The sequence below is a fragment of the Seriola dumerili genome, unplaced genomic scaffold, assembly GCF_002260705.1.
Source record: "Seriola dumerili isolate Sdu_G_001 unplaced genomic scaffold, Sdu_1.0 BDQW01000381.1, whole genome shotgun sequence".
NCBI lineage: Eukaryota > Metazoa > Chordata > Actinopteri > Carangiformes > Carangidae > Seriola > Seriola dumerili.
Window position 1 is genome coordinate 1,214,121 of NW_019174636.1, and position 13,237 is coordinate 1,227,357.

General features: G+C 39.9%; 1 protein-coding gene across 1 annotated transcript; it reads right to left on the minus strand.

Annotated features, from left to right (window-relative positions):
• Positions 1 to 23: 23 nt before the first annotated feature.
• Positions 24 to 12,897, minus strand: LOC111233233. Its single transcript, XM_022760999.1, has 22 exons — positions 12,872 to 12,897; positions 11,456 to 11,591; positions 10,913 to 11,101; positions 9,705 to 10,584; positions 9,329 to 9,512; positions 8,890 to 8,985; positions 8,473 to 8,634; positions 8,202 to 8,376; positions 7,938 to 7,970; positions 7,641 to 7,878; positions 6,438 to 6,638; positions 5,873 to 5,988; positions 5,147 to 5,315; positions 4,514 to 4,693; positions 4,140 to 4,418; positions 2,740 to 2,920; positions 2,447 to 2,481; positions 2,284 to 2,348; positions 1,687 to 1,797; positions 1,366 to 1,580; positions 1,217 to 1,259; positions 24 to 128 (listed from the first exon to the last, which is right to left on the minus strand). The coding sequence occupies exons 1-22, from the start codon at positions 12,895 to 12,897 to the stop codon at positions 24 to 26; spliced, it is 3,819 nt and encodes a 1,272-aa protein (XP_022616720.1).
• Between the last annotated feature and the right edge of the window lie 340 nt (positions 12,898 to 13,237).

Below are 13,237 nucleotides of genomic sequence, written 5' to 3' on the forward strand. Positions count from 1 at the left end.
CAAAGTGCTAAAAACTGGTTTGTTTAAACCAGAGTTCCGCAGTCGTGGTTTCTGTAGAACATACTTGGGGAGAAGAACTTGTAACTGTCGTCAACATCATCTTCATGATCATCATAATCATCCTTGACCTGCAGGGAACTCAGATAATTAGTACATACCAATCACATACCACCACACCTGGGACAATACCTTTGTTCTGCCAAACTCTGCTGCCACTCATTGTGTGTTCAGTCCAACAACAACTCGCCAAACTTGCAAATACTGAGTGTGTCACCCGGTAAATATTTCCAATGAAGGGGAGGTGTGTTCAGAACATTTATACTCAGACCGAATCTCTGTGCTAAACTTATCTGAGAGCTGATATGTAAATTTGATTAGTTCTATTGGATTTATAGATGGATTAGATTTAGTAAGATTAGTACTTAGTAGATTTAGTACTTTAGTATTTACTTCAAGGTTTCCTACTGCACTTTAGTAACGTCTCTCTCTTGTAAGTCACTTTGGACAAAAGCGTCTGACAAATGAGCACATGTAAATGTAAATGAATTGTTATCAGTATCAGCAGCAGTAGTCAGGTGAAAACGATCTGCAAATACCATCCTTGTATGTTCGAGAGTATTGTAAAATAATTGTGCTTGATTACTCTCAAAAAGACAAGAGTTGCAACAGTTTTTCTGTTGAAGAGAAACAGGAGGTTTTTCTGTTTTACTTTGCTGTGCTCTTCAATTCTGTTTTTACTTAGCAGTTAATTTGGTTATGGCTGACAGCTCCTATGATATGTCATGGGACAGCACAAACCAAAAGCTCAGGCTAAAGTTAACGGGTGTTTTGCCATCCTGATATAAGCATCTTGACATAGATCCAAGACTCAATTGTTCTATCCCTGATATGTATTTTTTTTATTAATAATATATATAAGAAACGTAGTGAAATCTTTTCATCTTTTCAACAGTCTGACCCTCAATATAGAATCTATAATGTACTTATTGCAACCCATATTTACTCCCCAGCCATCCCGCACAGTCTGACTCAACAATACCAGCAACAGTAGCAGCAGTAGTGATAGCAGTAGATTCACTGCTACAGTAACTGTGGCAGTGGCAGAAATGTTAGTAGTAGCAGTAGTAGTGGCATAGCAGTGTGTGTGTGTGTGTGTGTGTGCGCCCGTGTGTGTGTGTACCTCATCGATTTGCTGTTTTTGTTGTCCAGACTTGACCTCTGTGTCCAGAAAGGCCACATAATGGATCAGGGTGTAGATTCTGGAAAAAAACCACAGAACGACAAAAAGTTAAAAAAAATAACAGCTGATCTATCCAGAACATTAACTGTTATATAAAAATAAAAATAAAAGATCTGATTGGCTACCTGTGGTACAGCATGGCTAAGAACTGGATGAAAACCAGGAGGGCGAAGGCCAGGATGAACATGAAGCCCAGCGGCTCGATGTACAAGAACTCCCCTGTGAACTGCAGGTTGTTGTCGATCTTCGGCACCCTGATGGAGATAAACGTCGACGAGAGCTGGAGGGTGAAGGTCGTTATGAGCCAGAAGATGTTGCAAATGAAGTAGACAAACGTTATCTGTAAACGGGGAGAAGAAAAATCGGGTTAATTCATATCTATTGTCATATAATATAATAATAACACATATTACAAAAACAGCATAATGCACCACATTCATAGTTACCTTGTTTCTCAGATCCTTGAGTTTTTCAGCCATTTCCCTCTGTTTCTTTTTGTCCTCAGGTAGAGGCTCCAGGTATTTTACTGTCAGCTGTCTGAAGAAGTGCTCCTCATCCTGCAGAGAAACACAGAAACTCTCTCAGTGAAGTGTGAAACTGTGCAAAGCCCCAAATTATAAAAGGTAGTGTTAATATCTTAGTATTTAAGGTTGCTGCAGGTGCATTCTGATATAAACAGCAACATTTCATTACATTTAGATCCAAATAATGTTAAAAAAAAAGGTGGTGTAAATTTTTTAAGTTCGCTTTTTACCAGAATAGCTGTTTAAATGTTTATATGTAAATATTAAATCTAAATGTCAAATGTTAAATCTAAATATAAAAACTTAGTAAAGTGATATTATAACAGCTCGAGGACCAAAATTGTAAGAGCTTTGAGCCGGGATTAACCGTGGATAACGCTGGATAAAGCTTTTATTTTGGTACTTCCGCTGACTTTCTTCAACATTTAAATAAATATTGCTGTAAATCTGGTAAAAAAAAAAAAAAAAGAAGTGAAAGTGAGACATGCTAATGAGACGGTTAGGTTTCTGACTTCACACCTGGTCCAGTGTATTCTCCTGCAGGCGCATGTCTTCAGACAGACTCTGCAGCTGCGTGACCCAACCTGCAGAAAAGAGCAACACATGAAAATATCAGTCCGCGTGAAAAGTGTGTGAATCATCAATTTTTGCAACAAATTTCCGGTTTTCAGGTAGAACTTACACTGGTTGGGGCATTTGAAAGCAGGCTCCGCTCGTCTGAAACTAAATAAAACGTGCCATTGATTACAGTGCAACATATTAATTCATTCGCCAATAATCAATTCCATCTACTGAACCAGGTAAGACTTTATGGCTTACACACTGCTTCATGAGATTCACTTGTCATGGATTATACAGTTTTAAACATTACATCTGATGTTAATGTCAAAAAAATATATTTTACACTGCAAAAATAATGAAAACATGTAGTCATGAAACATTTACTCCAGTCAAAGCTCTACCTTCAGCTCTTACCTCTGCTCTTCCCCCGGCCTCCTCTCAGTCTCCACTATTGTGTTTTGAGGCAGAGCTTCAGGCTGTGCAGCCTCCGCGGTCAGGTGCTCCTGGCTGACGATGACCTCCTCTGCGCTGCCACTCCGGCAGAGTTGTTTACAGCATTTAGCCCAGGAGAAGAAGTGCATGTACATGCTTTTAGCTGCGAAAGGTGAAAATCAGTTTCAGTTCAACTCAAATATAAAACGTGTAACTGTGTCTTTAACAGCGTTAACAACGAGTTCCCAACAACTTAAGTATTTTTTTATTAACAGTTGAAGCTATTTTGATGGTTTCACTAAAATCAGGGCGACTAAATTTGACAATGTCAAGCTCTTACACCCGGCGCGAAGCACAAGATAAGTGTCTTTGCTAGTTTCAGACTGACACAGCTCTCATTTTTGAAAACACATTGTTTAAATAGTAAATATGCTTGCACCCATGTGATGTTGGTCTTAAAATGAGGTGTGGTCAGGAGCATCGTACGCACATTGCTGTACTGAGGCAGCAGAAACGTCCAACGACCAACACAAACCAGGTCTGAAGTCAGTGGTGCAGCATTTTAAGGAAACATTATCAAGAGAGTAATATCCCAGATAGAAAAAATAAATCCGGCCGATACTTGAGGCACCTGCTTGTTTTCTTCTGGCCCAGTATACGCTCGGTTCCATGGCCCCTAATCTGGCCCGTACACAGCATGATTGTCAGATGCAGATTCTGGTGCACACACAGAAAATCTTGTGGCTGTCAGTCAATACCGGCGGATAACAGCCGGAATCTGCCCAGATGTGGAGGTATATGTTGGGCCGCAATTTTAATTTTTTCTGCGTCTACATATGGGGGTGTGCACGACGTGCATACACTCTGTGGCACACTCATCACCAAGACTGACTTTGTCCCTCCACGGTTTCATAATGAACTGAAGATTTATTCATGCTTCTCATAACAAACAAGATGTGTCACACTGTGATTTGTGTTGTTGCTTCTTTGTAGAGCTGTGCACAGTGCACTGATTCGCTCAGCCCTGCGTTGTGTAGTTGTGCATGCCCAAAACACTCCCATGATTAATTAAGACTATACAGTACAACCCTTCTGAACCATGAAAACCATGTCTTCTGCGGTTCAAATAGCAAAAGTAATACGGACACGCCCTGAATGCACGAGCGCCACACGCTTTAGACTTTGCACTTTAGACTGTTAAATAACAGACCTAACTGTATTACAGATGTTCAAAAGTTTAACCAAAACTTTAAAAAGTTTGCTCAACAATTTTGTAAAACATGTAAATAACTGGTTGTATTAATAACACGAACATTAATGGTTGTTATCGTTCTCTAAATATATGCATGAACAATCTGCTCTGATCATTTCAATGTTTTTACCTTGCTGGGCTTTAGTCTGTGGGGGAGCGGCTTCAGGTTTGGCGGCCCCGGAAGCGGGCGCCATCTCCCTGGTGCCCCAGGACACGTTGTTCATGTTGACCATGGAATAAATAGCCAGCAGCAGGTAGGCGCTGGGGATGCTGATGATGTAAATCAAGCCGTAGATGACCAGCCCGACCTCCTGAGGATGCATGAGTGCAGTGATGAGGTAAAAGGCGGCGACGACAATGATGAAGATGCTGCTGGGAGTCAGGATGGTTTTTTCCTTCACAATGTTGCCTGAAGGAGGATAAAATGAGGATAAAGTGAGATTCAGAAGCGAGAAACCTTTTGTGAGTTCGTGAGCAGTAGTTGCAAGTTCGTGTCTGACATACCTATTATGACAAGCGTTGTTATCATCATGAGGAAGGCGTACAGGATGCTCATGATCGCTGCAATGAGGAGCTGAGTGTCTGACTTGATCTTGAAGCTGACGCCGAGCAAGATGGCGGGAGGTATCACGGCCATGACCATAGCAGCGTTGGGATGGATGTCAAGCAGCACAGTGAAACTACCTGAAAGTGAGAGAGGAGGCAAACAAAAGAACTGGTTTTAAAAACGCACAGTTGTGTTACCTTGTCTTAATTTAACAAACCGCATTCTCATTCATTATCTATTAATAGATTAACTACCATTAATTAACCATCTACCGAACAACAACTGCTGATATTTCCCAACCTAATGTCAGGTTTAAGCATCTTCAACCATTTAATGATGACTCCGGTTCTGATTTAAACTTTAACTCTATTGCCAATTTGAACAGAGCATTGGTAGATCAATTGTTTTTCCTGTATCATCTCAAAGAAAACAGTGATAATATGAATGCATACATAGAGGAAATGTTTTGTATTAACCTGGTTGATGATGATTTTATTTTGAAACAGAATAAAATATCCCATAGGACCATGATTATTTCTTTTTTTCGAGTACATGTATAACATTCATTTTAACACAAAAACAAGCCTGACCTGCGATCAAGAGGACGACAGTGGAAGGAGCCAGGATGGACGAGGCCAAGCTGAAGAGCTGGTACAGCATGTAGGGTCTGGACATGGACGGGTTCCTGTGGGTAACCAGGGTGCCAGAGCCCAGCAAGTCCACAATGTTTGCCATGGTGGACGGTCCCCAACGACGCCGCTGAACATAGCAAGAAAACATCATGTGGGGAAAATGTCAAATATATTAGACATAAATGCCATATTTTTATATTGTAGGTTCAGGTGAAGAACCAGTTGTTGCTCTTGGCACGAGTAAATCATTAATTATTATTCCATTACTTATTATTTTTGTCTCCAGAGTCAGTCTCAACTCTCAGTTTAGAACATACTTTTTTAAAGTAAAGACTTATCATCCCTTTGATAAACTACATCTTATTTCACAATTCCGAAACAATAGAGATATCAATTTTGATAATTGTACATTTAATTCAGGTTTCATATTGATAAATTTTATAATAATTATCCTCTTAGTGATTAAGAGTTTGCGCAATAGGGTTAAATTCTTCTCAGACACATGAACTGGCAAGGCAGTCTAACAAACCTGGACCTGGTCCAAGGGTGGGGCATGAACAGTTTGACTATGTCTGTCATATGTACAGTGACACATGTGGATCAGTGATCAGGACGTGCTGTAGCACATGTGTCAAAAAAAAAAAAAAAAAATCAGAATTTTTTTTGAGCCGTTCTTGTAATCACCTGATTGTAAAACTCCTTAAACTCCTCTGGGGCGTTGGTGTAAGCGTCAGACGCTGCGTTGTACTCCACCCTCCACCCCTGCTTCAGCAACAGAGTGCAGAGCCAACGATCCTCACCTGCACAAGCGAGTACAGAGACTGTTAGACAATGTTTGAAGCATAGAGCCATGAGGAGCAGCTTGTTTTGAGCTTTAGACACTGACTGATGGCCCGCCACATTCTTCGGGCTAGTATGCAAGCTGTTGTAGTAACACCTGACATGTGCTCACGTCCCCTCCAGCAGGGGAGAGTCAGTAAAGGGGGCAACAGTTATTTCATGCACAGTTCAGTTAAACAGGCTTGTTACCGTAGTATTAGTGAGCTCCTGTTTCTTTGGGTTAGCTACAGCTAGCGATGCCATTAACTTTTACTCATGAGTTCACCTTGTTAACACAAACTACTGCCGTCTTTATCAGGTAAGCTCATTCTGTTTCTGCGGCATTTATCTGTGCTCAGGTCTAGAAACAGACCAGAAGCAGTCACTAAGCTTCTGTTTTCACCGCCTGCTCCTCTGGTTTTCCTGTTACCTTGGTCGTACTGGATGTAGTGCTGAGCCTTGGAGGCCTTGATGGTGTATTTCTTCATCACGTTGTCGTCCATCAGCGCCGCTGCTCTGAACAGACTGAAGCAGCCGGGGCTGCACAACACGCAGCCGAACACGTGCTCCGCTGTTTTGTGAAGCCAGTGACCCACAGCGTATTCGAACTTCTGGTACCAAACCATGGGACCTGCGAGGGGAAAAACAGACCTGTTCTTACATAAACCTGGTACTGTGTGCTATTAGTCTGTCTCCAAGAAGCATGAAGGTATCAGGTAAAAAAAGAAGTGATAAGTGGAATTTACCAGCTTTTGGAGAGTTTAATAAAGTTTTGCAAAAAGTGCTCCAGGTGGACATCTACTTGAGACCTTGTATGTGGGTGCATTGCCACTAGAAAATGCTACTCTCTCCGAATGGATATTTAATTTGGATTCTAAGTGCTGCTGGCAGGAAAGCCATTATTAGAAATTGGTTAAACATACGTACATAACAACCTGTGCCTCCATCATTTGTATAATGTCATTTTTTTCTAAATGTCTTCTTTTTCCTCATACCACATTTTTATAAAGGGATTTGCGTATCAATTATTTGGATTGGTTTGGTTTCTCTGTTTTGTAATGTAGCCATGTATTATTTACCATGTATCATTCTATTTTATTTATTTTTTTGTTGGATACCTATTATCTATTTTAACTTATTAGATTCAAAACTTTTGGTTACAATTGAGTCCTTTCATAAGGTTTGGATGGAAAAGACCAATAGTCCATCACATTGTTTGAATGGATTGTGAAAATCATAAAAAAAGAGAGAATTTTTGAAAGACAGTCCAGTTCTTGGCTTTCCATATGAGTTGAGCAGTGAGGTCATCATCATCATCATTTAAAGGTTAATTTAAAGTACAATTTACAATAACCAACTCAATGACCAACCAACTTGTCTAATATTTAACCTAGAAAAAAACAGAAATCCTTCTACATCCAACTGGATATTTAGATGCTGGGCTGCCAATAGTCAATCATCAATAACTGCTGTTTTTTACAAGGTACAAAGGTGGCAGATCTTGCTATCTTTCACTGATTGGTCTGATAGACAACTCGCTTGGTTTCATTGTTTATTGAGTGTTGTCATCTGTCTCATTTTAACCACTTCTCCTCTGTTTCCTGTCCCTGTTCTTTCACTCTGTTTGACCAACCTGATCCAGTTGGGTGAATGCGGCCACACGCTGCCCCGACAAGTGGGTACAGTTTCAGCCGATCGATGAGCAGCATTACAGCAGCCGGCTGGAAGTCTGTATCCCCGTCTAAAGCCAGGAGGTAGGTGTTGTGCTTCTCTTTCTGCAGAACCAGGCACAGGTACTTAACATATAGAAATATCTCTATGTATTTGCACTGGTTCATGTGTTGTTTTATCTCATCCTCACCTGAAACTCTCTTAGCAGCTCAGTCTCGTCCTCTCCTTTCTCCGCTCTTTTGTAATACTTGGTCGCAACTTTCCAGCCCAAGAGGTAGTACAAGTACATGACCTTGAAAATGTTACGTAATAATCAGAAAACACTCTCTGATAGAGACACAACTTCAAACAATATTATCGTCCCATGACTAACAGTATCTGATATCCACTTCTCTCATTGCACGAACGCTTGTGGCAATACCTTTGCTATATTGACCTTATAAGGTACATTTTTATGTCTTAATCAACATTGATTTTTAAGCTGCAAAGGTTTAAATAAACCTGTATTAAATAATTTCCCCACCTGAGACCACCTCTTCTTGTGGCGGATGAGTTGTTTGTCCTTGAAGTGAACCACCAGACTGTTCCCATGAGGCATGGTGACCACCACACGTCCTCCATATGGCGTCCTGATGAGTTTCTGATCAGGGATCTGCTGCTGATTACTGAAGAGGCCTTTATCGAGGTTCACGAAGATACTGATGACAGAGGATGAAAGGTACTTCAGCTTAGTTTAAGGGGATAATGAGTGAGAATTTTCTGTAAATGAAATCTCACAGTTTCACATATTTTACCTGTAAACCTCTCTGATAATTTCCACAAGCATCTCTGCATATTCGTTGACGTGTTGCCCTTGACTCCCGGGGACGTTTCTGAAGGCATCGTCAAAGTAGATGTGGCTTTCAAAAGTCACATCACTGCTTTGTCCTTCCGTCTTCGGCCTGTACTTATCCAGTCTGGGGAGTTACGAGAATCACATGAAGCTACTATGGTTAAATTGTAATTCTATCACAATGAACCTAGAGATCCTTCTACGAAAATCCCTCATGGCTGTCAATGTTTTCCATGTGTTTTCAAGATTTTCAAAGCTCTTCAAACTGAACTGTACAATCCAAGTGGTAACAACCAAACTATCCACAAAAAATGTTAAGTTACTTTGCTAAAACTGCTGAAAATAATGCCCATAACATGATTCTTTATGTGACACTTACCGAAATATTGAAATGATTATCTTCATCATCTCATCGTAGGTCTCGTGCCACATTGTCGCACAAAGGAACACTTTCACAGGGTCAAGTAGTCTGAGTCTGGAAATTACAAAATTTTCATTGTTGAGAACCAATGCTAATTTTCAATCCTTTTCATTTCAATATACACATCTGCTTTTCTGAGCTCCGAATCCTGACCCATACCATATCCTCACACCAACATAAACCAATACATGGCTAACCTGAACCCTTACCTTCACTTCTTGCTTGGCAGATTCTGTGTAAAGGTCACGCCTTTATTTACTGCATGTTTCATGTATCAGTAAGTATAATATGGTACACCATTAGCATTAGCATTAAGCTAATCATAACCAGAACCTGAACCCTTAACTTGGCTACTCTAAGATCAAAATCTGTCTTAAAAACTCACACACACACTTACTTCTCGCGTTTGTTGGTCGTCTGGATGTCGAACCGAGTGTTCAGAAGCAGGGACTGCTCGATAAAGGCTCCCTCGTACAGCCTCCTGACAAACAGGTCCTGGGTCCTCTGGATGCGATACAGACTGAGGTACCAGAGGTGAGCTGTGGCCAAGATGAGACCGAGCCACCAGGACACGGCTGAACCTGGGGGAAGATGAATGAAAGGATCCCACCTTTAAATTAAACTCTTAACCAGTGATATGATAAAGAACTGAAATTTTGTCTTTTCCTTGAAACCACTTCCTGTGAATTTCTCGTAATGCCTTACAACAAGAGAGTAGATAAGAGCTCTCTGTGGGTTTTACATGAAGACAATGAGAACCAGCTGTTCATTACCTGTCAGCATGCCAATGTCAGTTATTTTGGACATGTCCAGGAAGCACAGAGTGTGTGTAACATCCAAATCCAGTTCTGAGAACACACTTCCGTTCAGGTCTTGGTTTCTTCCATCAACAACCACATTGCAGTAGCGTGTGAAGTTGATGCTTTCAGTCCCGTTCAGACTTATTCTGTAGTCCTGATAGTAAACAATGACAGGGATGACGAGCAGAGCCATAACAGCCAGAGAGGCCAGGTAGAGAGGCAGGATGAAGCATCGTCGCAGGGCGTGCATCTTGCAGGCTGCAACAGCGAACCAGTGACAGAGAGCTGAAGAGATCAGCTGGACCCCAACGGTGATGGCTATAATCCTTGTCTCACGGCTCGGGATGGATTTCACCACCTCCCAGTCCATGTTGTACAGAGGGACGTAGGCTCCCAGCACGCAACCGGTCACCACAATCCTGAGCAGGCTGGAGAGGATGTGCAGGATGTTCTGGGCTCTCCTCATGTCTTCTGAGAGGTTTTTGAGGAAGACGGAGCTGCTGTTCTCGCCAATCAATCTGAAGTAGTTCTCCCACCAGTTGAAAGACACCAAGAAGGCCCCCCCAACGGCCAGACCCACCCAAATGATCATCTTGATATCAGTAGGATCTTTCATGATGTATAAAGTGAGGAACAGGACATAACCGATCAAGATGAGGATGAAGGCGGCAATGGAGGGAAGCAGGAAGCGGTTCCTTTCCTTAGCAGTACACTGAGCGACCACCTGTAGGAGCGTAGAGAGGACAGCTACACCGTTCAGAATCGTCACATTGGTCACAATGTCCAAGTGCGGCATCGCCACGATGGTGAGAATTGCTGCACCCGCAGACACCACGAACTCGAAGAACAGAACCTGAAGAAGAGGGAGCAGAGTTCACCAGGGTTACACCTGTTCCTAAAAGGTGAATATTCAAAAGATATGAAACCACTGAACTTGTCCTATTACATTTTTGGTTTGCGTCAATCCAGTAATCAAAACGTGCTAAAGGTGCTGCTGCACCTTTCTACCTGTGATCCAGTGCATTAAACTCCAGGTTAAATTAAACCAATAAAAGAGAAAAAGGAAGCCTTTTGAGTGGTAGTTTGGTATTTAATTAAAACAATTTTGACTTGTTTGATGTGGAAAAAATCACAAATTAGATGCTGATAAGAGAAAGAGGCAGTGAGTTAAGACTTCTCACCACAGCTACTGTTTTTCTGGCTGGCAACTTTGATGATTTGTAACACGCCTTCCAGATGCTCTTATGCAAGAGGAGGACGCTGGAGGCGACAAGAGAGCAGCCGACACACAGCAGAGCGATGGGTTTCTGCTCTGCAGAGAGGGTCTTTGTGCCTTCATTGGCCAAGGTGATGAGGAGGAGGAAAGAAGTCTGGGAATATAAACAAAGTCCAGACAAGACAGATATATAAGTGCTTCATAGAAAGGTAGAAAGGTAAGGGAATCACATTTTATTTTTTCTTTCAATATTCCCAAAATGTTACTTTAAATTAGTTAACTTTTACCACTACTTAGTTACTTTTTTGCACAAAATGTTGAATTACATCATAAATAAAGCTGGAAATTAAAGACACAAAAGCCTTTGAACTTGATTTGTAAATTAAGTAGAAGTTAAGACCCTTGCAGCTACAATCTCCCCTGTTTTGTCACATTATTTTATTTTATTAAAACAAAAGAAAAAAGTTCAAATCTGGACAAAGTTGTCCAACTGGAATGTGCTACAAACCTTGCTACACAACGTTAACCCAAACACAGCCACAGCAGCCACAGTAAGAGAAATGATCTTCAGTAGTTTTATCATTTTCCAGGGCGTTTGTTCATCTTTAATGACGGGGACCTCTCGACAGGTGTCCCATGGCCTCCTAAAGAAAGACAACAACATGTCAAAGTATCTATCTAGCTATCTATCTAATCATAGTTTTTATTTTAACTTTTTCCCTTTGTGAATTGTGTCAATAATTATTGTGTCAATAATAACTTAACTGTATTTTTCCTTCAAGTTAAATAATGAAGTTACTTTATAAATTTCAACATGAATAATAATAAATCAAAAATCTTCCAGCACATTCTTTCTCAGCCATAAAAAGGACATGTTGATTAGTGTATACATTATGTGTCATGTAAAACAAAACCACAAATTGAAGCCTCAACAATTAGTGAATAGCTTTATCATCGTATTGAAACTGTAACCACAACTGCTTCTGTCATGAATCTTACACATGAATGTGAGCATGTGTATTCCGTGCATGAATCCAATAAAGCAAATGTGAGAATAGATCATATCGTTGGCACAGTGTCAAGAGAAACTAAACAATATGAGCATCATAAAGGATGGACTTGCTGGTTTGGTTTATCGCATTTTTCTACAGTTGTTAATAATGTTGTCTAATTCTTATATTTCTTTTAATAAATGTTTAAAAAACAGCCTTCATTCTCTAAATTGAGAATAACAAGCTCCTTTAATAGATTTTTATGTGTTTATTTTATTTTTTTATTTCTTATTTTATTGGTTTTTTGACAGGGACAATGCATGTTAATGAAGATCAGTACAAAAGACACAATGTGAACATGCTGGATTGTAGCAAAAATGCTAATTTACATCCGTAGTCTCCAAATAAAAAACATTACAAGTCACAATACACTACTGCAAATATAAAGCACACAAATAAAAAGACAAATACATTTTGCTGCTATTAAAAAAATTAATTAAAGTTAAAATAAAAATAAATGAAAAATATGACCTGGACCTATCATAGTAGGCAGGTTTTTTTTCTATACCAGCAAGTTTATAAGAATAAACTCCTGTCATCCACACCTTACTAAACAATCATTACTAGAATTTTCTAGCTTTTGCTTAAACAGGTTAAATGTGATAAATTGAGAAAGTTAAAGTAAATTTCTCATCAGTTTTGAAACAGCCGACTTTATATTTAATAATAGAGTCTTCACTAAATTCGTATTTTGTAAAGAAGTGACAGATGATATTATATTTTTATATGTATATTATATTTTGACAATTAGCCACTTAATAATTAACTACTACTTTGGGTAATAACTAATATATAGTTCACATTTGTAATAGTAATAGAAGAAATAATACATAATATAATGTAAGTTTTAAATAGAAAAAGTGTCAACTCACTGCGGCAACGTCCTGTCTTCATCCATGTTTCTGAATAATGTGTCACTTTGATTGACTGCTGCTGTATAAGTCACAATGAGCTGAACATTATATGTTTCATCCCCATCCAGATGCCATCATCATCACAGCTGAACAACGCTCAACCTTTCATTAAATGCCAACACCTTAAAACGATGATGTTTTCAGGTGAGAAGAAAAACAAGGTCAAAGGAAACCAGAGTTTCTGAATACCTGAGAGCTGTGAACCTGTTTAATCTGAAGTCAACCTGACACGCCAACTCACGTGTCTTCACAGAGAAAGCAAACACACACACATTGCCATGGCTTTCATACACATTTTTACATTTTTTTTTAAATGGAGAAAAA

Excerpts from the sequence above, each read along its gene's own strand:
- LOC111233233 (XM_022760999.1), bottom strand. The coding sequence starts at position 12,897 with ATGGATGAAGACAGGACGTTGCCGCA. Across the intron at positions 8,377-8,472 it reads ATTATCAGAGAGGTTTACAG|TATCTTCGTGAACCTCGATA; the intron begins GTAAAATATGTG and ends CTCTGTCATCAG. Across the intron at positions 7,971-8,201 it reads ACAAGAAGAGGTGGTCTCAG|GTCATGTACTTGTACTACCT; the intron begins GTGGGGAAATTA and ends AACATTTTCAAG.